This window comes from Ranitomeya imitator, chromosome 4 (assembly GCF_032444005.1).
Source record: "Ranitomeya imitator isolate aRanImi1 chromosome 4, aRanImi1.pri, whole genome shotgun sequence".
Taxonomy (NCBI): domain Eukaryota; kingdom Metazoa; phylum Chordata; class Amphibia; order Anura; family Dendrobatidae; genus Ranitomeya; species Ranitomeya imitator.
In genome coordinates, this window is record NC_091285.1 from 479,634,729 (window position 1) to 479,660,221 (window position 25,493).

A 25,493-nucleotide genomic window follows, 5' to 3' on the forward strand; every position below is an offset into this window, starting at 1 on the left:
ATCTTTTTAGTATTGTTTTTTATAATATCATTAATACAATATTATGGTTTTAAACTTTCAAGTTTGGTATCTCTTCATGTCCGACGGCCACTGTCGTTATGGACTATAATGTTTGACTGTACATATACAGTGGGTACGGAAAGTACTCAGACCCCTTTACATTTTTCACTCTTTGTTTCATTGCAGCCATTTGGTAAATTCAAAATAGTTCTTTTTTCACATTAATGTACACTCTGCAACCCATCTTGACTGAAAAACAAAACAGAAATGTAGAAATTTTTGCAAATTTATTAAAAAAGAATAACTGAAATATCACATACCAATATACAGTATGTTCTTTACAATGCAACACTCTGTAAGTGTTGCATTGTAAGGTACATACTGTATATTGGTATTCATAGCAACAGTGTTGATTTGAACCTCTTTCCCTCATCAAGAAAAATGTTTAGAAGGGTTTTATTTTTAATTAAATGCATTCATTTGGGGCTAAAAATGAATTTTGCAGTTAGGTTTTAATAAGAATCTGGAAATTTGGGGTTTTACAGGCTTTGATTTTTAGGCACATTCAACTATGATAAAGTAGCTGAGAACAGCTCCGAAAAAGACAGATTAAACAGTTACAAATTCCTCAAGAGACTTAGGCGAGCTGACTGATGGATTCTTAACCCATTCTGCAGCCAACAATAAATTGTGCAACACAGAGGCTATAGGTAGTGAATTTTTTTTTAATCCCTCGCAATTGTAAATAGGATTTCTATCCTCAATTATACACATTTAAGTAAAGGAGGACATCCCCTTTAGCCTATTCCTGACCTTCGCCGTACTTATCCAGCGTAAGTCGGCAACAGATGTATGGGACGAGCTCAGAGGCTGACAAAAACAGCCATCATCGGCCTCTAATAACGGTGGTAAATGGATAGGGGGGCATGATTGTGGGTGCTGGTAGGTTGCCGTGACAGCTGGGGTCTGCTGAAGACCTCCATGCCTGCCATTATCTGTCTCCGTTGAAACCCAGCCTGTGAATGGGCTTCATAAAAGACCATGGTTTTTACTATATACTGCAATAGCTGTATAACAATATGTTATAGAATAAGCAAGTTTAAGTCTTCTAATGAGACATATAAAAAATATATAAAAAAACATAAAAGCTCAAATCAACTCATTTTTCTCCCATTAAAAATAAAGATATCAATATGTAAATATCACTGCATCTGTAAAAGTCTAGTCTTTCAAAATATGAATCCCACAAAACTTTTAACCCTGCTGTTGTCTTCGGTCAAAAACGACCGACCTTGAACTTCAATATTCTTTAAAATATTCAAGATGCAGCTCTGAAACCCGTGGCCGACCGACCCATCCTCATTTAAGTCAATCAACCACAAGTTTCTGAACCGCATCTTGAGCACCCCAAAAAATACCAAAGTTCAAAATAGGTCTCCCCAGACCGAAGACAACAGCAGGGTTACATGGCAGAATTGATTGATTTTCAGACAACCATCAAAACATCATACATGTCCCAAAAATGGTATCACTAAAAATGTCAGCTTGCACTGCAAAACAAGCCCTGCAATAGCTCAATCAATAGAAAAATTAAAAGTTACGGGTCTCAGAAAATGCTGACAAAAAACATTTAAAAAAAAAAAAAGTTTACATTTTTTTCACCACTAAAGTAATGACAAAAATAGACATGTTTTGTATTACCTAAATTCTACTGACATTAAGAATCATGATGCCAGATAATTTTTACCACACAATTAATGGCGCAAAATTAAAACACTCAAAAATGTCTGAATCACAAGGGGTTTTACAATTTCACCACACTTGTATTTTTTTTTCTATTTTCTAGTACATTGTATGGTGTTATTCAAAAGTACGTCTCAAAAATAACTTCATACATGGATACGTTGAGGAATAAATTAAAAAGTTCTAGAAGAAGGCGAGGTAAAAAGAAAATACAAAAATGAAAGTTTGCACGCATCGGGAAGGACGGAGGTGTAATGAAATATTTTGTGGATAACCCAGACTTTACCAGATTTTCATCAATAATATGCTTTACACCATTTGGTTGAGAGGAGTGAACTGTGCCCACTGGAGACCTGCAACTTACAATGTCACAGCTGCAAAAAAAAGGCTCATGTTCTTCATCATTTTAAGCCATACTGATATCCTCACCTCTTCAATCATATGTTTTACTTTCTTCTGTTGGCAGTTTACCATGTCATCTAGGTGCTTAATGCGCTCCCGTAAACTTGTTGCAGCTTCCTCTAAATTTTGGGTCCTGAAGAACAAATATTAATAAATGAATTGCAAAATTATAAAACAAAACAACAATGTTTCTACGGTTAGAAAAGGGATTGGGGTCCAGTGCTCAGGGAAACTGAAGATGGGATGTTCCTCTGACTTGGGCATCTTTCTGATGTCAGTGATTTTTCTGGTACGTGGAAAAAGGTACAATTTTCGTCAGTGTCTTTGATTTGAATTTCAGCAGTGTTTGGTTAGTGAGTCAGTTTTTATCAGTGTTTCATCAGTGATTTTCTAATGAACACCAAAGCTTCTTCTATCCTTTATAATGTCAATCACGGACTGCACACTGATGACAATGTGTGTTGTCTGTGATTTTTCATGAATCCATTGATAGATTTTGGTCCATGACATGTCTCAGTTTTTTTGTTTTTTTTTACAGACCTTTGTATCCTCAAATAGACATGGGCATGTGCCCAATCACAAACTATAATAAGTAGGCATTCTATCCGTGAAAATTACAGAACACGTACATGATTCACAAACGAATGAATAAGGCCTTAATTGTATTAAATGTAGGGAACACAAGAGATAAACAGATCATTGTAATAATATTTTGTACTGCTGTTATATTATGGCTCTAAAGAACCACATATTCTATGGGGCACAATTAATAGGGCGGTGCCTTATTTTACTAATTTGGGAAATTGTTATTATTATAGAAGTAAATCTGCAAAGATATTTTACAGCATCGAAGTAATAGATGAAATCTTTGTCTCACACAATATCTTTTTATTATATCATGTTACTATGTTGTGCTTGAGTTTTATGGTTGGTTGTATGGCGGAGAAGTTGAGATTGAATCTGTTCGACAGAACATGGGCTAGTTGAAATTTTACCTTGCTCGTTCTGTCGATGTTATCTCCATCTTTTGATCAAGTCTCTGAATTCGTTCCTCATGCCTTGTTAGCTGAACCTGAAGTTGCTCTCGTTCCTACAAAGAACACTTTGTTCATACACCTCCAGACACGTAGACCATATAAAACACAACATGTCACAGTAACAAACAGACCATGAGACCTGAAAAATTAGTTAAAATTAGGAATGCAGGTACCTGATGCATTCTATGAACTAGTCGGTCAAGTTCTAGAATTTTCACATCTCGTTCTTCTATTTTTGCTTCTGCGACTTTAACTTTCTCACTGGCATCTTCGATGGCCCTGAGATACTGCTCTGCTTGGCTCTGAAATACAAATAATATATAAATATTGTTTTAGTGGAAAAACGAGCTGAGCAGAGGATAATTAGCTGGAAAACTGCACTGTACAATTACATTTTAAAAAATGAAGCACAAGATAATTTAATTCCTTTTGCAGTTGGAAACACTGAGTAAAGTTATTAAGAGTATTCAAAATACGTTTTCCCTTATATTACCCTTATGTCACCGATATTGCATCCATACTTTACCTTAAAGAATCTGCCTTACATAATTAAATTTCCTGCTTAGACGACAGCTCCTCAGTATTACAGAGCCAAAGTATTGATGTAAATACATCTCTACATCCCTTATTAATGTACTTAGGTTATTAAACTATTTCCATCTGTATTTGCAGCTTAATATTAGTTTTCATGCACAGTTTTTAATGCTTTGCACCATAAACTAATGGCAGTAGTCAGGCTTAGCCAAATAAAATGTACACTACAGACCGAAAGTTTGGGCACTCCTTCTCATTTTAAGATTTTTCTGTATTTTCATGACTATGAAAATTGTACATTCACACTGAAGGCATCAAAACTATGAATTAACACATGTGGAATTATATACTTAACAAAAAAGTGTGAAACAACTGAAATTATGTCTTATATATTCTAGGTTCTTCAAAGTAGCCACCTTTTGCTTTGATGACTGCATGGCACACTCTTGGCATTCTCTTGATGAGCTTCAAGAGGTTGTCATTGGGAATGGCCTTACAACAATCCTGAAGGAGTTCCCAGAGATGCTTAGCACTTGTTGGCCCTTTTGCGTTCACTGTGCGGTACAGCTCACCCCAAACCATCTCGTTTGGGTTCAGGTCTCGTGACTGTGGAGGCCAGGTCATCCAAACTTTTGGTCTGTACTATACATGTGTACATGTTGATTTTTTTCTCTTGCTCTTCCTATCTTCCATTTTGCATGGGATAAGGATCTGTCTTTGGTCATGTCTATAGAAGATTCTTAGAAGTTTGTACACACATAAGAAGTTAACTTATGTAGTATTTCTTGAGTGCCTTCTGTGTCTACTTGATTTAATGCACCAAGCAGGTCAACAGTAAGTGCAAAATCCACAAAATCCTACGGTTAAGGTTTTCTTTTATTAAATGAAGTGCATTACCTAGTGGCACCCTGTAATGCAAACATATGAAAATACACTTTATAGATACTCTGTGAACTGGTTTTAGTTATTTCACAAAAAAAAAGTAATCAGGCTCCTTGCATCTTCTCACCCAACCACTTGCACTAGTGACCCCATTTCGTCACATCTCCTCCAGTCCCTTTTCCCGGCTGTCACCTCTCACCTAACAAAAATATTCAACCTTTCTCTCACTTCCGGTATTTTTCCATCCTCATTTAAGCATGCCATCATACATCCTTTACTTAAAAAACCATCCCTAAAAAACCTGTCTCTAATCTTCCCTTCATCTCTAAACTCCTCGAGCGCCTGGTCCACTTCCGTCTTACCCGCTATCGCTCAGATAACTCTCTTCTAGACCCTCTTCAATCTGGTTTCCGCTCTTTACACTCTACTGAAACTGCCCTCACTAAAGTCTCTAATGATCTACTAACAGCTAAATCTAATGGTCACTACTCCATGCTAATTCTCTTGGATCTTTCTGCAGCATTCGACACTGTGGATCATCAGCTCCTCCTCACTATGTTCTGCTCCATCGGCCTCAAGGACACCGTTCTCTCCTGGTTCTCCTCCTATCTCTCTGACCACTCCTTCACTGTGTCTTTTGCTGGTTCCTCCTCCTCTCACCTTCCCCTTACTGTTGGGGTTCCTCAAGGATCAGTCCTAGGCCCCCTCCTCTTCTCTTTGTTTGTCCAATAGGGGCAGTATACAATCAGTAGATTTGGGTTCCAGTACCATCTCTATGCTGACGACACCCAATTATACACCACTTCTCCTGTTATCACGCTGACCTTTTTAGTACACACCAGTGATTGTCTTACTGCTGTCTCTAACATCATGTCCTCCCTCTATCTAAAACTGAACCTGTCAAAAACTGAACTCCTCGTGTTTTCTCCCTTTATTAACCTACCTTTGCCTGACATTGCCATCTCCGTGTGCGGTTCCACCATTACTCCAAAGCAACATGCCCGCTGCCTTGGGGTCATACTTGATTCCGAGCTTTCATTCCCCCCCACATCCGATCACTGGCTCGCTCTTGTTATCTGCACCTCAAAAACATTTCTAGAATTCGCCCTTTTCTTACTTTCGACTCTGCAAAAACTCTTACTGTTTCACTTATTCATTCTTGTCTGGACTATTGTAACTCTCTACTAATCGGCCTCCCTCTTACCAAACTCTCCCCGCTCCAATCTGTTCTGATTGCTGCAGCCAGGATCATATTCCTCACCAACCATTACACCGATGCCTCAACCTTGTGCCAGTCATTACACTGGTTACCCATCCACTCAAGAATCCAGTACAAAACTACTACCCTCATCCACAAAGCACTCCATGGCTCAGCACCACCCTACATATCCTCTCTGGTCTCAGTCTACCACCCTACCCGTGCCCTCCGCTCTGCTAATGACCTGAGGTTAGCATCCTCAATAATCAGAACCTCCCACTCCCGTCTCCAAGACTTTACACGTGCTGCGCCGATTCTTTGGAATGCGTTACCTAGGTTAATACGATTAATCCCCAATCCCCACAGTTTTAAGCGTGCCCTAAAAACTCATTTGTTCAGATTGGCCTAACGCCATAACGCATTAACCTAACTATCCCTGTGTGGCCCATTAAAAAAAAAAAAAAACATCATTGGGTTCCTCGCATCATGTTCTCATACACTTTATGCAGTTAATAGCCCTCTGTGTCTGTACTGTTACATACTTAGGCAGTTAACTGGTTCATGCAGTTTTACAGGAACACCTGAGCCTTACACTATGGCTGGTCCGACTAAAGGTACCTTCACATTGAACAACTTAACAACGATATCGCTAGCGATCCGTGACGTTGCAGCGTCCTGGATAGCGATATTGTTGTGTTTGACACGCAGCAGCGATCTGGATCCTGCTGTGACATCGTTGGTCGGAGCAGAGAGGCCAGAACTTTATCGCTGGATCTCCCGCAGACATTGCTGAATCGGCGTGTGTGACGCTGATTCAGCAATGTCTTCACTGGTAACCAGGGTAAACATCGGGTTACTAAGCGCAGGGCCGTGCTTAGTAACCCGATATTTACCCTGGTTACCAGTGTAAATGTAAAAAAAAAAAAAACACTACATACTTACATTCCGGTGTCTGTCGCATCCCCCGTCGTTCTGCTTCCCTGCACTGTCAGCGCCAGCCAGCTGTAAAGCAGAGCACAGCGGTGACGTCACCGCTGTGCTTTACGGCCGGCGCTTACACAGTGCAGGGAAGCAGAACTCCGGGGGACGCGACAGACACCAGAATGTAAGTATGTAGTGGTTTTTTTTTTACATTTACACTGGTAACAAGGGTAAACATCGGGTTACTAAGTGCGGCCCTGCGCTTAGTAACCCGATGTTTACCCTGGTTACCCAGGGACTTCGGCATCGTTGGTCGCTGGAGAGCTGTCTGTGTGACAGCTCTCCAGCGACTACACAGCGACGCTGCAGCGATCATTGTCTAGATCGCTGCAGCGTCGCTAAATGTGACGGTACCTTAACTAAAGCAATTGTTACCATTCACCTCTCGTTTCTCCCCTTTTCCTCAGTTTGTAAGCTTGCGAGCAGGGCCCTCATTCCTCTTGGTATCTATTTTGAACTGTGATTTCTGTTATGCTGTAATATCTATTGTCTGTACAAGTCCCCTCTATAATTTGTAAAGCGCTGCGGAATATGTTGGTGCTATATAAATAAAATTATTATTATTATTATTATTATTTCACCTTAAAATTGCATAATTTAAGGAAACAGACTCTAATTTGTATGGTGTGTCACTTACTGGGCTGTTTGCTGCAGTTTGGGTAAAATACTGTATTATACATCAACAATTAATAATGTTTACAAGACCAAATTCAGTTTCCTATGTTAAAGGGAAACTGTCAGCAGGATTTCACACTCCAAACTATTTATATGCACATGTAGCTCTTTCAGAGACAATTCCAGAAATACCTTCTAAGCCTCTTTCATACTTTAGTGTCTCCGGTACGTGAGGTGACAGTTTCCACATGTACAGGACAAACTTACACACGTAGACCCATTCAAATCTATGAGTCAGCGCACATGTCAGTGTGTTTCCACAGACCGTGTGTCCATGTGCAAAAAACGATGACATGTTTTTTTTTTTTTTTTACAACAGAATAGTCCGCAATACGTCCCGCACACGTGCACACTGATGACACACGGGCTGATATTAATAATCTGGGAATGGGCCAATACCCATAGAGGTTTCTAGCTTAGTAATAACAGCTCACAGCTGTTTGCTTAACCTTTACTGGTTATTATAAGGAGACCCCCCCAAAAATGGCGTGTGGTCCCCCCTATATTTACTAACCAGCAAAGAATAAACAGACAGCTGCGGGCTGATATTAATAGTTTGGAACATGGCCATGAATATTGGCTGCCTCCCAGACTAAGAACTAAGGAAAAACTAGTAAGGACCCCATACCGTTTTTTTTTTTTTAATTTAATTATTTATTTAATACGCGCAATACAGAGATGGCCAGGGCTGACTACAAGTCTCATCAGCGTCGCCTAATCTCGCTGATCGTAGGGAGTCAGACGACAATGATGAGGTATGCATTCAACACCCGGCGTCTGGGAACAGCGATAACTGTAACTGCTTTTTCCAAGCACCAGTACATGTCACACGTATGATACACATGGATAAACGGACAGCATCGGTACTGGTGACGGAAGCCTGACATAGCTAGTCCGTTTTTCCATTATTGAGGAATAAGTGTTTGAATTGATATTTAAATGGATATGGTAGCTCTAAAGCCTCTGTCACTCCAGCTCTATTCCCCACCCAGTACCGCTTCCAGACGAATGACTGACAGGTCCTTTGTCCTAAGTCATACAGTAAAGAAGATATCAGTCAAGAAAGAGTCAGCAACGCTGGGTGGAGAATAAAGCTGGAGTGACACATGCTTTAGATCTACCATATCTATTAGCATATAATTTCAAACTATTATTTCTTATACATCAGGGGTGTCAAACTGCATTCCTCCAGGGCTGCAAACAGGTCATGTTTTCAGGATTTCCTTGTACTGCACAGGTGATAATTTGATCACCTACACAAATAATGAGTTGGTGATTAAATTATCACCTGTGCAGTACAAGGAAATCCTGAAAACATGACCTGTTTGCAGCCCTCGAGGAATGCAGTTTGACACTCCTGTTATACATCCTACACATTTTTTCATCTGGAAGCTGGAAAACAAAACTCAGCTATGGACTAAATATAGCCAGAAAGAAAACCCATACAACAATAAAACATTTCAAAAATGTAGAAAGTACGTACAACCATGGCTTCTCTTTCTGTTGTATATTTCATCTCCTCCTCATGTAGTTTCTGCTCATACTGACTATATAGCTTTCGTGTCATATCTCTCATGACATTGGCATTAGCTTCTTGAGAAGATTCTACCTGTTTAAAAAAAACCCGAAAGATAAGGTTACAAAACATTATACCTGAGCCAACTGAGTAAATATTCAAGATAAGGACAAGAAACATTGATCTGATATCTGGAACATTCCATTGTCTTTTTACACATGAATGCCAATTCTAATATTTTCTCTTGTTCATATTGGAATGTTAAGTAGTAGGTTAAGTGAGTAGGTTAAATGTGGAATAATATTTTGCCATATCACAGAAAGAGTAACTCTAAAAGGGAAAGAGAAGTAGTGGAAGCAGACTAAGGTATCGATAAGACTAGCTGAAGTTTAAAGGGAATCTGTCACTGGATTTTTGCTATGCCATCTGACAGCAGCACAATGTCGGGGCAAAGACCCTGATGCCACTGATGTATCACTTACTTTAATGGGTGCTACAGTCATCTGCTTCAAATCCAGCAGTTCTCTAAATGCTGAACTCTGTAAAACCCCATCCACACCACTGATTGGCAGTTTTCTGTGCACTCAATGCATAATGAAAAAGTTGCCAATCGGTGGTGTGAAGTAGTTGGACTACCTGGCAGTATGTTTACTAGTTCTCTAATGATTATCTCCCACTGATAAAACTAGGATTTTATTAAAACAACACAAGGTAAATTAATAAAAGCTCTAGGAACTGTTTGGCAATTCTGGAAGAATTCCTGCTTTTGAACTGGGAGATACCACTGTTTGGGAGGAGACTGGGAGAGTGCAGCATGTAAACACAGGAGAGTCTCTTATCTCATGCTAAATGTAGTTATATATTCCTTTGTAAAATGGATCCTCGTTAGAGATGAGCCAATCTCCTGAAATTCTTTTCAACCAGATTCAAGAGAATCGTCCAATAGTTTCAATTTGGTCCGAATCAAAAGTGCCACAATTCACCAAGACACCAAAGCATACTAAACAGAGGGGAGGTTAGAGGTTACAAAAATAATAAAAGATTATATTCACCTGTGCAAGGCCTCACACGAATACATAGGGTATGACGCATCACTATTCTTTAACCAGTCCTCAAAAGAATAGACCAAAATGGACCCCAGCTGTCTATTATTTTGCTTGATTTGTGCAGATCAAATATCAATAATTTTGAATATACCAGAACCCTTTACATGCAGCTATGTCCTCCTTTTAGAAGATTAGCTATGTTGGAGACAGCTATGCAGTTTAACCCTTTCAAAACTCTTCTTTAACTGGTATGGAGAATATATAGGGACATCCTATTACTTGTCTGGTATATATCAATACTAAGTATTAATTGAAGTTTGTGCTACTAACTGAAAGGAAGAAGATTTCCATCTGACTTGCGTGTTACTGATTCACTGCTAATTGGAGTGCATTAGTGAAACGATTCATCATGTATGTGAATATGTTTATGTGAATAGATAAGATACAGGCTGTGTTTCTGACACTGCGTGAAAGGAGTCGTAACACCGCGGGCTGCCGTAGGCTCGCTTTCCTCTTAGGCACAAGCTTATGCTTGAAACAAAAAGAGACGGATACACAGATGCCAAAAGTTTTGTATCTCTCGGAATCTAATTGAACCATTTAGTGTATAACTGATGAAGGTCTAACGGCTGAAACGTTTTGTACACGTTGAAAATAAATTCATCATATTGAGTGCCGGATTCTTGGACTTTCTACATATAATGGATTGGGACCCTATTCGTGCACCTAGCTACAACACAAGAGTGCTGTTCTTTCCTCACAGTAAAATTAAATGAAAACCTGCTTTGCAGTGAAACCAACTGATTTGCTAATTGACATCTAGTTGAGAAAGTTCCTATCATTTCACTTCTTGCATTTTTCTCAGAACTGACAGGTAGGGTTGAGCGACTTTTACTTTTATAGGATCGGGTCGGGTTTCACGAAACCCGACTTTCTCAAAAGTCGGGTCGAGTGAAATCGGCCGATCCTATAGAAAAGTCGGGGTCGGGGTCGGCCGAAACACGAAACCCAATGCAGTGCAATGGGATACTATGGTTCCCAGGGTCTGAAGGAGAGGAAACTCTCCTTCAGGCCCTGGGATCCATATTTAAGTGTAAAATAAAGAATTCAAATAAAAAATATTGCTATACTTACCCTCTGATGCGCCCTGGTACTAGCCGGCAGCCTTCCTTAGAATCAGCGCGTGAAAGACCTTAGATGACGTCGTGGCTTGTGATCGGTCGCGCGACCGCCCATGTGACCGCTCACGCGACCAATCACAAGCTGCGACGTCACCGAAGGTCCTTCAAGCGCTGATTCTTAGGAAGGAAGGCTGCCGGAAAGAAGCAGGGCGCGTCCGAGGGTGAGTATATACCTAATAGTATATACCTAATAGGAATATTTATAGCAATATTTTTTATTTGAATTCTTTATTTTACACTTAAATATGGATTCCGATACCGATTTCCGATATTGCAAACATATCGGAACTCGGTATCGGAATTCTGATCCCAGATTCAGAAGATCGCCGACCTCATGGCCGACACCACACAGGGGTCGGGTCGGGTTTCATGAAACCCGACTTTGCCAAAAGTCGGCGACTTCTGAAAATGGCCGACCCGTTTCGCTCAACCCTACTGACAGGTCCTATTTAAAGGAGTTCTACCAGAATAACAAGTTGTTATTTATCCACAGGTTTCATGGAGAGGAAGTCTGGCATACATGCCACCATGCCACTGTCCATAGCACTCCCGATGATAGCAGAATTCAGAGCTCAGCCATCTCTGGCAGTCCCATAGACAATAAACTGAGTGGAGGCGAGCATGTTGATCTGTCCCTCAGTTCATTCAGGATATTGCAGACCCTTTTCTCATGATGATCAGTGGTGGTCTTAGCAGAAGCTGGACTCACCTTACGGACTGGACTGTTCACCCCTCAGCCAGTAAATTACTTGCATGGATAAAGTTGTCTACATAAAACTCGCATATAAATGATGACGCAGTCAGCAAACCAACTGGAAAATACAGCTGGCGTTTCAGACTGTTATGTCTAGCACTCCTTAACCCTAAATCAAAGTTTGCAGCTGTGCATATGATGACCGTGGTTAGGGAATGTATTTACCTTAACTTTTAACAACTGGTTTTCAGCTTGTGCTGCTTCCAACAAACGCTGTTTTTCTTTCAGTTTATCTACAGATTCATTATAGGAATGTTTCAGATTCTTCACTTCGTCATTAATGTTGCAGTTTTCCAGGGTCATATCTACTAATGATTTCTGAAACAAAGATGAATACATGCAATAATGGTACTGAAAACGTCATTTATGGCAGTGATCAACAATTAAACACCGGTCCCCACTTTATTGATGTGGGATACCTAATAGGAATGGTAGCGACATGTTATAATATTACTAGTACAGGAAGGCAAGCATTGAATGAAACTATTCACTGAGAAGTGAGATGTAGTTCACAGGCATATCTCCTATAATGTTAACACTCAAAATCCATGTAGCCAATCATTGCGACACAACATGTGTCTTGTAATCATCATTATAGTAAATTTCATTGTGACGTTACTTAAACGCTTAAAGACCGAGCCAATTTTACAATTCTGACCACCAATTCTGATTTTATAATTCTGGAACGCTTCAACGGATCCCACTGATTCCGGAAGCGATTTTTCATGACATATTGTACTTCATGATAGGGGTAAAATTTCTTCAATATGGCTTGTGTTTTTTTGTAAAAAAAAAAAATTAAATTTGGCAAAAATTTTGAAAATGTTGCAATTTTCAAACTTTTAATTCTTATGACCTTCAGACAGTTATATCACACAACACTGAACGATGAAAACGAGGATCATTGTAGGACTCCATTTTCATTATGTCGGACCTTGTGTATTACTTTTTTTGGTAATAAATGGGTAAATGATGGGGAGTGATTTTTATAAAATAAAGAACTTTTGTTGGTGTGTGTGCGCGTTTCTTTCTTTTGACTACTGGGTTAGTAATGGGGGTGTCTGATAGACACCTCTCCATTACTAACCCCTGGGCTTGATGTCAGCCGACATTACACATCTGACATCAATCCCAAAACCATTATCCTGATTGCCACCACACCAGGGCAATCGAAAAGAGCTGAGGCTAACCTCCAGAATTTGCATATGTAATGGATGCGCCATTACTGGGTTGGCTGAGGGCTGGTCTTATTAGGCTGGGACATGAACAATATCCATGGCCCTTGCCAGCCTATTCATATTAGCCCGCAGCTGTCTGCTTTGCCTTAGCTGGTCATTAAAATAGGGGGGGACCCCACATAGTTTTTAAAAATTATTTATTTCACAATGTCAAGCCGGTTCACGTGCTGTGCCAGCCATTACTTGACATGGCTGTGATGTGGCCGGAAGTGCCCACAGCCTTAAAGCTTGTTGATTGACTGTGCTGTACTTCATGTTCTTGAACAATTTCAAGCCTGCCATCACTTTTAGCCATGCCTGTATCCATGTGTCCGGTCTAAAAGGACAAGTGTGTTGAGCGAGGCCGTGTAGAATCTAGTTGGATTCTGGCCAGAAATATACATCTAATATATAATTGCCTAGAATACTACTTCCTGCAATTTGTGCCAACTTCCGTGGCTTTGTCCGGAGCTAATGTCCGGAGCTAATGTGCGGAGCTAATGTCCGGAGCTAATGTCCGGAGCTAATGTCCGGAGCTAATGTCCGGAGATAAGTGACGTCAACAGTGTCCAGTGTCTGATTGGTTGCCGCCTGCTGCGAGCGACCAATCAGAAACGTGCCGTACTGTGATACACTCCGCCCGCCATTTTGGTGTGATTTTTGAATTTTTACCTCACAGCAAGTTTCTACTGCGTGGAGGCGGGCCCAGTGACGTTGCTCTTCAAGCTCCTGCCGAATTTCGTCAAAAAAATGATAATACCATTTACCAAAACTATATATATTTAGTTGTGAAGTGGTTCAGTGACATTTTCACACTAATTTTGAACTTTTGTTTGGTGTTTTCTCCATATACTGCCTATTATTTTTGTTCTTTCTTACTATTATTTATTAATTGTATTATTCTTACATTTGAATAAATAAAGTATAAATGGATTCTAGACTCCAGATTCTTTAGAATCGGGCTGCCATCTAGTATTGCATAATCACCGTTACACAACTGCCGATCCCTGTGCTGACACTGAAGAATCCTCACTGTGTGCGATACGTGCATGCGAGGATTTACAAGTCTGCAGTCACATCGGTAGGATTTGGATTTAGCTGTAAAAGATGGATAGATAAGGCTGCACTGCCACAGGCACATTATAATTAGAGCTAAGCCAGATCCTACCCTTTCCCCAGTTTACTAAAGGCCTGCTTAGGCACATAGAGAAGTGAATTACAGTCCATTTAATGAAATCACTTAGTTGGCTTTCTATTGAAAAAAATGTTGTGTGTTATGAGTTTATAGCTTACTAGATGGCAGCCCGATTCTAAAGAATCGGGAGTCTAGAATCCATATATACTTTATTTATTCAAATGTAAGAATAATACAATTAATAAATAATAGTAAGAAAGAACAAAAATAATAGGCAGTATATGGAGAAAACACCAAACAAAAGTTCAAAATTGGTGTGAAAATGTCACTGAACCACTTCACAACTAAATATATATAGTTTTGGTAAATGGTATTATCATTTTTTTGACGAAATTTGGCAGGAGCTTGAAGAGCAACGTCACTGGGCCCGCCTCCACGCAGTAGAAACTTGCTGTGAGGTAAAAATTCAAAAATCACACCAAAATGGCGGGCGGAGTGTGTCACAGTACGGCACGTTTCTGATTGGTCGCTCGCAGCAGGCGGCAACCAATCAGACACTGGACACTGTTGACGTCACTTATCTCCGGACATTAGCTCCGGACATTAGCTCCGGACATTAGCTCCGGACAAAGCCACGGAAGTTGGCACAAATTGCAGGAAGTAGTATTCTAGGCAATTATATATTAGACTAGATGGCAGCCCGATTCTAAAGAATCGGGAGTCTAGAATCCATATATACTTTATTTAGCTTTAAGCGTGGTGGTGGCAAACAACAGGTTAATAAGAGGCAGTGTCAGGTAGTAGGAAAATAGCCAGTTAATAATAGGCAATAGTTCTTTGCAGGAATGCAGATATTAATAAATAGGCAGTTTATATTGCAGAGAAATTGCTGGGCAATAATGGACAATGTCCTTATGTGGCAAATAATAGAGCAATATACCCAATGTGGCAAAGAAGAGGTTAATAAACGGCAGTCTCTCAGTATAACAGTTAGTGAATAATAGGCAGTATATGGAGAAAACACCAAACAAAAGTTCAAAATTGGTGTGAAAATGTCACTGAACCACTTCACAACTAAATATATATAGTTTTGGTAAATGGTATTATCATTTTTTTGACGAAATTCGGCAGGAGCTTGAAGAGCAACGTCACTGGGCCCGCCTCCACGCAGTAGAAACTTGCTGTGAGGTAAAAATTCAAAAATCACACCAAAATGGCGGGCGGAGTGTGTCACAGTACGGCACGTTTCTGATTGGTCGCTCGCAGCAGGCGGCAACCAATCAGACACTGGACACTGTTGACGTCACTTATCTCCGGACATTAGCTCCGGACATTAGCTCCGGACATTAGCTCCGGACATTATCTCCGCACATTAGCTCCGGACATTAGCTCCGGACATTAGCTCCGGACATTAGCTCCGGACAAAGCCACGGAAGTTGGCACAAATTGCAGGAAGTAGTATTCTAGGCAATTAATCTCCGGACATTAGCTCCGGACATTAGCTCCGGACATTAGCTCCGGACAAAGCCACGGAAGTTGGCACAAATTGCAGGAAGTAGTATTCTAGGCAATTATATATTAGATATGCTTTTTGATAAAAAAAAATTAAGTGGGATACTCAAGGAATTTGTGTATGTTAATTAATCGCAGTGTTCTAATGCATTTGTTAGTATATAATATATGTACAGTGACCATGGGACATATGCACCTCTGCATTCATTTAATACAATGTCTTAAACAAGGTCTTGTTTTGTTTATAGGACAGAACTTCACCTAAAGGAATGAACCGAGATCTGCATGAAAATACTGCTAGGAATGTAGAAATCCTCAGCAGCAGGGAGTCTCATGCTTTGTTTTGTTTCCTTAACTTATTCGGTTATTTTATTAAAAAGGTAATTCACAGAATAAAACTCACAAAATCCTGCCTAAATTGGGGTCATAGTTTTGAAATTATCATGGATTGTGACTGACTTGTGGAAGCTCTGGAATAAAACTGCATTTTTTGGAAAAATACAGAAAATTAAAACACTGTGGATGAAAAAATATCGTTTTGACAGTTAAATAATTGTGTGTCTAGCAATAGTTTAACATACCTGTAATTCTATTGATGAACTATTTAGCGAACTATTAACATCTCCTAGACTGTCAATGGCAGAAGCTTGTGCCTGTGTATGATTTTCCAAAAGTTCTTGTTGAGCTGTTGAGACCTAAAACAAAGAAAAAAACTCTATGAATAGAGATTTTGAATAGATATTTGTAAATGGGAGGCTAGTCTTTTGGTTAACCCTGCTGTTGTCTTCGGTCAAAAACGACCGACCTTGAACTTCAATATTCTTTAAAATATTTAAGATGCGGCTCTGAAACCCGTGGCCAACCGACCCATCTTCATTCAAGTCAATCAACCACAAGTTTCAGAACCGCATCTTGAACACCCCAAAAAATACCAAAGTTCAAAATCGGTCTCCCCAGACCGAAGACAACAACAGGAAATCTGTCAGTAGGATCAACCCTCCTAAGCTGTCTATGTGGGCATGCATGTCATAGGAAACTAAATAAAATTATCCCTTATCTGATATCCTATGTCATATTCCAGAGAAATCCACTTTTTTCTTATATGTAAATGAACTGTTAAGAACTATGGGCCGGACAATGATCAACATGAGAATCTACCTCCAGAAATTATTTTAAATGAAAGGAAGAGTTACCAGTGTGAGGCATATAACTAACACAGAACAGTAGAACTGAATTTTGTCTCATGACAAACACATTTGCTGCAGCTTTCACAGCTCTGCTGTATTGAAACACTGTCTGTGAGATGGAAGATGAAGCACTGAGAGGCACCTACATATGTGTCTGTTATAATCACACACAGCTCTGCAGTGAGATCAGGAGAGCAGCCAATACACATAACACTAGGCACCATTATATATCACATTGGTAACTCCTCCTTTCATATAAAATAAGCTTTGGAGGCTGATTCTCATGTAGATCACTGTCCAGCCCATAGTCCTGAACAGCTCACTTACACACAAAGAGAACATGGATTTCTGGCATAACACATCGGATTGTAGCTATCAAGGTATCATTTTATTCAGCTTTTTATGACCTGAGTGGCCATATATACAGCTTAGGAGGGTCTTACTGACAGATTCCCTTTAGCATGCAGGTCTGTTTACACGTGACAAAAATAGTTTTGATTTGTTTATTTCTATTTATAATAATTAATACTTTGTCTAGCAGATAATTCTCTGACTACACAGTGCCTGTAGCCAATTAACTTTTCTAAGGCTGCTTTCAGGCATCAGGTTTTTGCCGTCAGGCACAATCTGGCAAATTTTGAAAAAAAATGGATCCGGCAAAAGTGGATGCCAGATCCGTTTTTTTCTAATAGACTTGTATTAGTGCCGGATTGTGATGGATGGCCACACATTTCATCCGTTTTTTGATGGATCCATTGAAAATTCATTTTCTGGCAGCCGGAGAAAACGTACATAGGAACTTTTTTTTTCTCCGGCGAAAAAACGGACAGAGATGGATCCGGCGAAAAACGTATGAAACGTGAGGTGAAATGATGGAATCCGGCAACTGAATCCATTTTTTTTACACAAATCATGCATTTTCCATTCAAATCATACATTCTCTCCCCCCCCCCCCCCCAGGACATGAAGTCCAAACTCTATCCCTGGGTAAAAAATAAAAAATCGGATCCAGCAAAAAAAACGGATCCATCTTATCAGTTGTTCACAATTTGCAATGGATCAGTTTTTTTCAAAAATCGCCGGCTTTAGCCTGACGGCAAAAACATGATGTGTGAAAGGGGCCTAAGAAGTGTTGATTTTTTGTGCATGACTTGTATACATGAAACAAATGGTTATAATGTGTTTTACTTGTCCAAGCTGCCAAATCCACATCCGATACCTATAACCCTTTTAAACCTTTTAAAACCACTGATGATTTGTTGGTGGCTGTACATAATTAGGGCTTTTAGAATTACTAAATTAATTTTAAATCTTGAATGTACAAAAAGAAGGAACAAAAACTTTGGTTTTTACTTGTATTGAGAAGCATCACAACACAAAGGTATTATATAGGCAAAAGAGTAATTGCAGCATTTAGTGATTAAAAAATGTAGATTGCTGGGCAATCGTGGCATGTAGTGACAGCAAGTATTATGCTTCTAGTACAGAGCTGGGCAAAGTGGGGCCCGCGAGCGACATCTGGCCCTCTGGCTGTTCTAGTCTGGCCTGTGGACCGAAACAGCTGAAGGGCTGAAACAGTGGCCCACAGGCCGCACAGTGCACTCCCCCACCTGTCCCCCAGACAGTGGTGAATATATTAGTGGAGGAGGGGCCGCTAGCCTCTTCTTCCATCAGTCAGTGGGTGAGACAGCTGACGCGATGACGTAATTTAATTGCATCAGCTGTGCACTGCGGAGAGTTAGTGCACTGGAAACAGGAACAGAGGAACAGGAGCAGAGGCAGAGGACGGAGGAATGAGAGCGAGGTGAGTATGTGTTGTTGTTTTTTATGTGTATGGTATTTTTGTATGTACAGAGGAAGCTATGTGGGGGCTCACGCTGCATATGGGAGGCAATGTATCGGGGCTTACACTGTATATGGGAGGCTATGTGGTGCTAATACTGAATATGGTGAGACTTTGTGAGTGGGCTCGCACTGTATATGGAAGGCTAAGTGGGGCTCATGTTGTATATGGAAGGCTATATGGGGCTCAAGCTGTATATGGGAGGCTATGTGGGGGCTCATGCTGTATATGGGAAGATATATGGGGGTAATGTTGTATATGGGAAGCTATGTGGGAGCTCATGCTGAATATAGGAGGCGATGTGGGGGCTCATGCTGTATATAGTAGGTTATGTGGGGGCTCATGCTGTATATAGGAGATTATGTGGGATCATATGTTATATAGGGGGGTTGTGTGCGAGCTGTGCAAGCTCATACGGTATATAGGGGGATGTTAGCTTAGCATATTTTATTCCGCTCAATATTAAGTGAGACAATTATTATTAATATAAAACAATTACCGTATATACTCGAGTATAAGCCGAGATTTTCAGCCCAAATTTTTGGGCTGAAAGTGCCCCTCTCGGCTTATACTCGAGTCACGGTCGGCGGTGGGGTCGGCGGGTGAGGGGGAGAGAGCGTGTCGCATACTCACCTAGTCCTGGCGCTCCCCCTGCCCATCCCACGGTCTTCGGTGCTGCAGCTCTTCCCCTGTTCAGCGGTCACATGGTACAGCTCATTAAAGTTATGAATATGGACTCCACTCCCATAGGAGTGGAGCCGCACATTCATTCCTCTAATGAGCGGTAACGGTGACCGCTGACAGAGGAAGAGGCTGCGGCACCCGGAGACCAGCTGTCCGGGGGAAGGAGCCAGGGATGCCGGGAGCAGGTAAGTATCTCATAGTTACCTGTCCGCGTTCCACCCGCCGGGCGCAGCTCCATCTTCGCGTCCTCTTGCTCTGACTGTTCAGGTCAGAGGGCGCGACGACGTACTAGTGTGCGCCGCCCTCTGCCTGAACAGTCAGTGCGGAGAGACGCCGAGATGGGACGCTGAGGAGCTGCAAGCAAGAGAGGTGAGTATGTCATTTTTTTTTTATTGCAGCAGCATTATATATTGCACAGATTTATGTGGAGCAGCTATGGGGCAATAATCAACGGTGCAGAGCATTGTATAGGGCAGAGCTTTCTATGGAGCATCTATGGGGCCATACTGAACGGTGCAGAGCATTCTATATGGCACAGCTTTATGTGGAGCATCTATGGGGCAATAATCAACAGTGCAGAGCATTCTATATGGCACAGCTTTCTATGGAGCATCTATGGGGCCATACTGAACGGTGCAGAGCATTCTATATGGCACAGATTTATGTGGAGCATCTATGGGGCCATACTGAACGGTGCAGAGCATTCTATATGGCACAGCTTTATGTGGAGCATCTATGGGGCCATACTGAACGGTGCAGAGCATTCTATATGGCACAGCTTTCCTTGGAGCATCTATGGGGCCATACTGAACGGTGCAGAGCATTATATATGGCACAGCTTTATGTGGAGCATCTATGGGGCCATAATGAACGGTGCAGAGCATTCTATATGGCACAGCTTTATGTGGAGCATCTATGGGGCCATACTGAATGGTGCAGAGCATTCTATATGGCACAGCTTTCCTTGGAGCATCTATGGGGCCATACTGAACGGTGCAGAGCATTATATATGGCACAGCTTTATGTGGAGCATCTATGGGGCCATAATGAACGGTGCAGAGCATTCTATATGGCACAGCTTTATGTGGAGCATCTATGGGGCCATACTGAATGGTGCAGAGCATTATATATGGCGCAGCTTTATGTGGAGCATCTATGGGGCCATACTGAACGGTGCAGAGCATTATATGTGACACAGCTTTATATGGAGCATCTCTGGGGCCATAATGAACGGTATGGAGCATCTATTTTTATTTTTGAAATTCACCGGTAGCTGCTGCATTTTCCACCCTAAGCTTATACTCGAGTCAATAAGTTTTCCCAGTTTTTTGTGGCAAAATTAGGGGGGTCGGCTTATACTCGGGTCGGCTTATACTCGAGCATATATGGTATAATGAATATGTTAATATTGATATTGAGCAGAATTCATTTCAGCCTATTGGTTCGGCCCTCCACAACAGTCACACCCTCTCATGTGGCCCCTTGGGAAAATTAATTGCCCACCCCTGTTTTAGTACAATGTGACATTTAAGAATTTACCTTCATTTCTCGAGTAAGATGTTTAATTTTCTCTTTCATATCATCGTATTCTCCAAACATTCTTTCTCTTATCTTTTCCAAGGTCACTCTTACCTACAGTGCAATAAGAATTATATATGCATTAGGTCAAGAAAAGAAAAATGCTTGAAGAATTGCAATATGATCCAAATAATCTCAAGAATTATGACTTCTTAGTATCATTTACCCATTCCCTATTTCACAAATTGATTTTTGTTGCATTAAACCAATATCCACCATGTAGCTCTCCAGCTGTTATGAAGCAGAGTTGTTTTCCACAGTATATAAACGTGAAAATCTCTAATAATTTTCACAAATTTCCTTTAATACTTTTTTTTTCTTAATTTTGACAATGGTTACTGTAAATACTGTACCTGTTCCATACAAACTTCATATGTTTATACTTACAGAATATGAGTTACTGACATGGACAATTATGCTCTACTCACATCTTTAATGTAATTCATTTCTTCTTTCAGTTGATGGGAGGACCATTCATAAACAACCACCTCATTTTGATGATTGTTTTCAGTCCTTTGTACAACTCCATAAACCACTCCATGAGAAGGTGCTCCGGGTGGTGCATTGCCTTTGGGTACAGAATAGAGGTGCTGTAAAGACAATCATAAGAAATAAAATAAGCAAAAATTACATATAATTGTATAAGTAAGCATTTAGCAAAATTCACATTTAAATTTGTTAAAATTTCTCTATAGGTATTCTATAATATATTAAAAATGTGTAAACTCAGTTATAACACGGCATTGTCACATCATCAGTTGTGATTATGATAGTCACAGCAGGTTTTTACTACCATATCTGAGAGCAGCATGATGTAAACAAAGAAACCCCGAATCCATGATGTATCACTTAGATTACTGGGTGCAGCTGCTCTATTAGAGTTTTTAGATCCAAAAACACATGGGCTACTTGCATAGTGAACAAGTCTGTAGGAACCTGTTCACACACCACCAAAGAACTTGAAGACACAAAAACGCACAGAGAGGTCAAAAATACTCTGTTGTAAAAAAGTCACAGTAAATAAGCAAGTGCTAGTCAAAAAATGAAAAAAAAAAAAAAAACACAGGGTATTTAGTTAATACGTTTTTTTGCAAAAAAATGTATGTCAAGCTGCACCACCAATCGCCAAGGTATACCCATAATAGAGCAGTCCTGTCTAATGTATATAATCCCTATCTGATGTATTTAAAAACCTGATCATCATGAGTAAGGCCGGGCCCATTAGATGGCCATGACCACTAGACGGGGCACGTACTCACTAAATACACTTGTATTGACTGAGCCTGTGCCCACTAGACGGGTTCTGCTCAGGAGTATGCATATCACATACTTAACTGCCATTCCCTGGGTAGATAACGGTTTATGATCACAGGGCTAGGAGGATTCACAAGTCTGCAGAAAATCCCTTTGACCAAATGTTTTTCTTTCCAATTTCTTTGTTCAATTTTTTTTTCCCATTTTCCTTTTTTGTTGGTACTTTTTCTTCTTCTTTTTCTTGTACTTTTCAACTGCACATTTTTGGGGTACTTATAACTTATGCCCTAGCTTTTACTAAATCTTTCTGGGGATGAATAGATAAAAAAACAGTTTCTGCAGCTTGCGGTTCCACTTGCAAATAATGACCAATGATGTCCCATATGTGCTCAATGAAAGACAAGCACGGAGATGCTATAGACCATGTTGGCACGTTCAGGCCATACAGTAACATGAGGTTAACATGTTGAAAAATGACTCCTGGGAAACTTTGGAGGAATGGGTGTTGCACTAGTTCCACCACCAAATCATTTCACCATTGAGTTGTTAATGTACCTGCAATGAAGACAAAAGGGGTTCGGCTTCAAGTTTATTATGCCACCTCATATCATAATCCTGGGAGTAAAACTTGTGTAACTTTCCCTTATTGGAGCTCACACTTTCCCATTGGAGCTCACAATTTAAATTCCCTATCAGTATGTATTAGGAGTGTGGGAGGAATCCTGAATATTTGGAGGAAACCCAGGAAACAAGGGGAGATGGTACAAACTGCTTCCAGATGTTGTCCTTGGTGGGTATAGCTCATGTAGTCTTCAGACCAATCTCTGGCTATCATTTCCTACAAGACAATAGCGGGACTTATTGCTGAACAGGATAGATGTCCATTCAAGCCTCTATTCTTCTGTTGTTGTGCACCTCAATAGCCTTTAAGAATGATGGCATGAGGTCAATGGAACACCTGTAAATGGCTGTATGGCTCATAACGCAATGTTGTGCCAACATCTTCTCATGGTTTGTGTAGATACTGTTTGATGCCTTAGACTTGGTATGTAACTTATAATTTTATCTTCATAAGATAGGATAGATCAATCGTGGAACCAGTGGTACATCCATTTCTCCAATGTGTCCCTGGAGGCAATTTTTTAAACACAACACCAGGTCGCATGTTGCTTATGCTACTGTGACCCAAACTATAGACTGCAGCATCTTTGAACTTGTCTCTCATGAAACAAATCTGTGCAATCACAGATTGATCTGTTAGCAGCAGATTTTGAAGATTTGCGTACCCAATTGCATCCTGTGCGGCAGATCATTCCTCAGACAACCATTAATAACTTAATTGACCAAAGGCGGGTAAGTGCAATTATTTCTCATAGTGCCCATAGTACACGTGCACTTATTCCATATGACAATGATCCAAAACATATACAATATATGTTGCAATTCTGAACAGGGTAAAAACTATTCAGTGGCCAAGTATGTCTCCTGATCTGTACCCAATTGAACACCTATGGGAAATTCTGAAGAGACAAGTTGAGCATAACCTAAAAGAGGTCATACTTGAAGAATGGAAAAAGATGGATGTTGCAATATGTCGACAATTTGATCATTCTATGCCTAGTAGAGATGCCCTTAAAAATCATGGTGGTCATACAAAATACTACATGTAGTTGTTTTCATACAATTACTTTGAGTTAAACTTAAGATTTTGTCATGAAAGGTATATTAGTAACCTTACTTTCATGTTATAGGTTAACAAAATATTCAATGAAACTCAGTCTTGTCAAAATTTTGGAAATTGATCTTGTATTCAGTGAAATATTGATTATCATCTCACTTTTTAAACGTGGTGTAAGGGGTGTGGAAAAAATAATGCAAAGTAAGAATGTTTTCATAAATAGAAGTGATAATAGTTTTTTTTGTCAATTAAAAATATGCAAAGTGAATGAACAAAAGAGACATTAAATATTTGGTGTGAACACCCTTTGCCTTCAAAACAGTATCAATTCTTCTAGGTCACTTGGACAATTCGTCTTGACACATGCACATAGTTTTTGAAAGAACTCGGCAAGGAAGATGTTCCAATCATCTTGGAAAACAAATCACAGATTTTGAGAAAATCTTCTTTCCCTAGATATCAAACTTTCTTATCATCACTTGTACTGTGTTGAGTTCTAAATAAAAGTTTAGCTACGGTAATTTGTTACTCTTTAGGTTTCTTTGACCATGAACTGTACATATGTTATAGTGGTACTGAAAGAGAGCAGTATCGAAGTGAAAAGTCCTTACCAGGGTTTGTGGTTCTGACGTGCTTTTCTCAGAAATGTAGCCATTTCGTTTTCTTCTCCTTTCCGGTGTATGTCTGGGGTCCACCTTCACAGACAAAAAAATTTGTTTTTAATGGCAGAACTAATTTAAATTATCCACAATTATAAATTCTTCCTAAAAAAAGAAAAAAGGATTTACTTAAATGTACAAAAAAAATTAGACACTATCAACATTTGTCAAAAGTCATTTGTAGCTAAACTAATAGGGAAGAATGCAAATATAGTTCAAGTGCTATTTCTTCCAGGAAAGGTCCAGACACCATAACGGAAACCTGATGGACATGTAGTCTGATACTACTTGTGTCCTGTATACAAGAGATCCGGCACTGGCATTACTTTTGTGAACTTGGCATAACATATTTCAGTGATAGGGTTTTGGGCAACTCTATATAATTTCTGCAATCATATTCCCATTGAATGAATATAACCTTGTATTTTGAAGAATCAATAATGTAAAATGCAAATTTCATAAGTTAGACTTACATATACACAGACAATTTGTATAACTAAACATAGAAAACAGAAAAAATGATATGAATAGACACATACTGTATATTATGCAATTTACCCCATAGCTTGAGCCTAATAATAACCACATAAGACCTCATTTTTTACAGGATTTACAAAATTTACAATATTATTGAGGGCAATTATTCAAATTCATAGATCACTGACTAAAAATGCAGCTATAACTGTTTCCGAGTTGACACAAAATAAAGCGGAAAAGACAATAAAAAGTGTTATTAATAGTAAAAGGATAGGCTTTATGGCATGTGAAAAGAATAACACATTGATGTGAAATATCAG

General features: G+C 39.9%; 1 protein-coding gene across 2 annotated transcripts in view; it reads right to left on the reverse strand.

Moving 5' to 3' along the window:
- MYZAP (myocardial zonula adherens protein) overlaps positions 1-25,493 on the reverse strand; it is a 110,440-nt gene that overhangs the window by 22,576 nt on the left and 62,371 nt on the right. For both annotated transcript variants that reach the window (XM_069765919.1, XM_069765920.1), the window contains exons 3-11: positions 24,649-24,732; positions 21,534-21,695; positions 21,067-21,159; positions 16,395-16,508; positions 12,115-12,267; positions 8,936-9,061; positions 3,356-3,484; positions 3,141-3,235; positions 2,173-2,278 (exon numbers count right to left, since the gene is read on the reverse strand). In XM_069765919.1, coding sequence (XP_069622020.1) covers positions 2,173-2,278; positions 3,141-3,235; positions 3,356-3,484; positions 8,936-9,061; positions 12,115-12,267; positions 16,395-16,508; positions 21,067-21,159; positions 21,534-21,695; positions 24,649-24,732 — 1,062 coding nt within the window. The remainder of the gene's footprint in view (positions 1-2,172; positions 2,279-3,140; positions 3,236-3,355; positions 3,485-8,935; positions 9,062-12,114; positions 12,268-16,394; positions 16,509-21,066; positions 21,160-21,533; positions 21,696-24,648; positions 24,733-25,493) is intronic.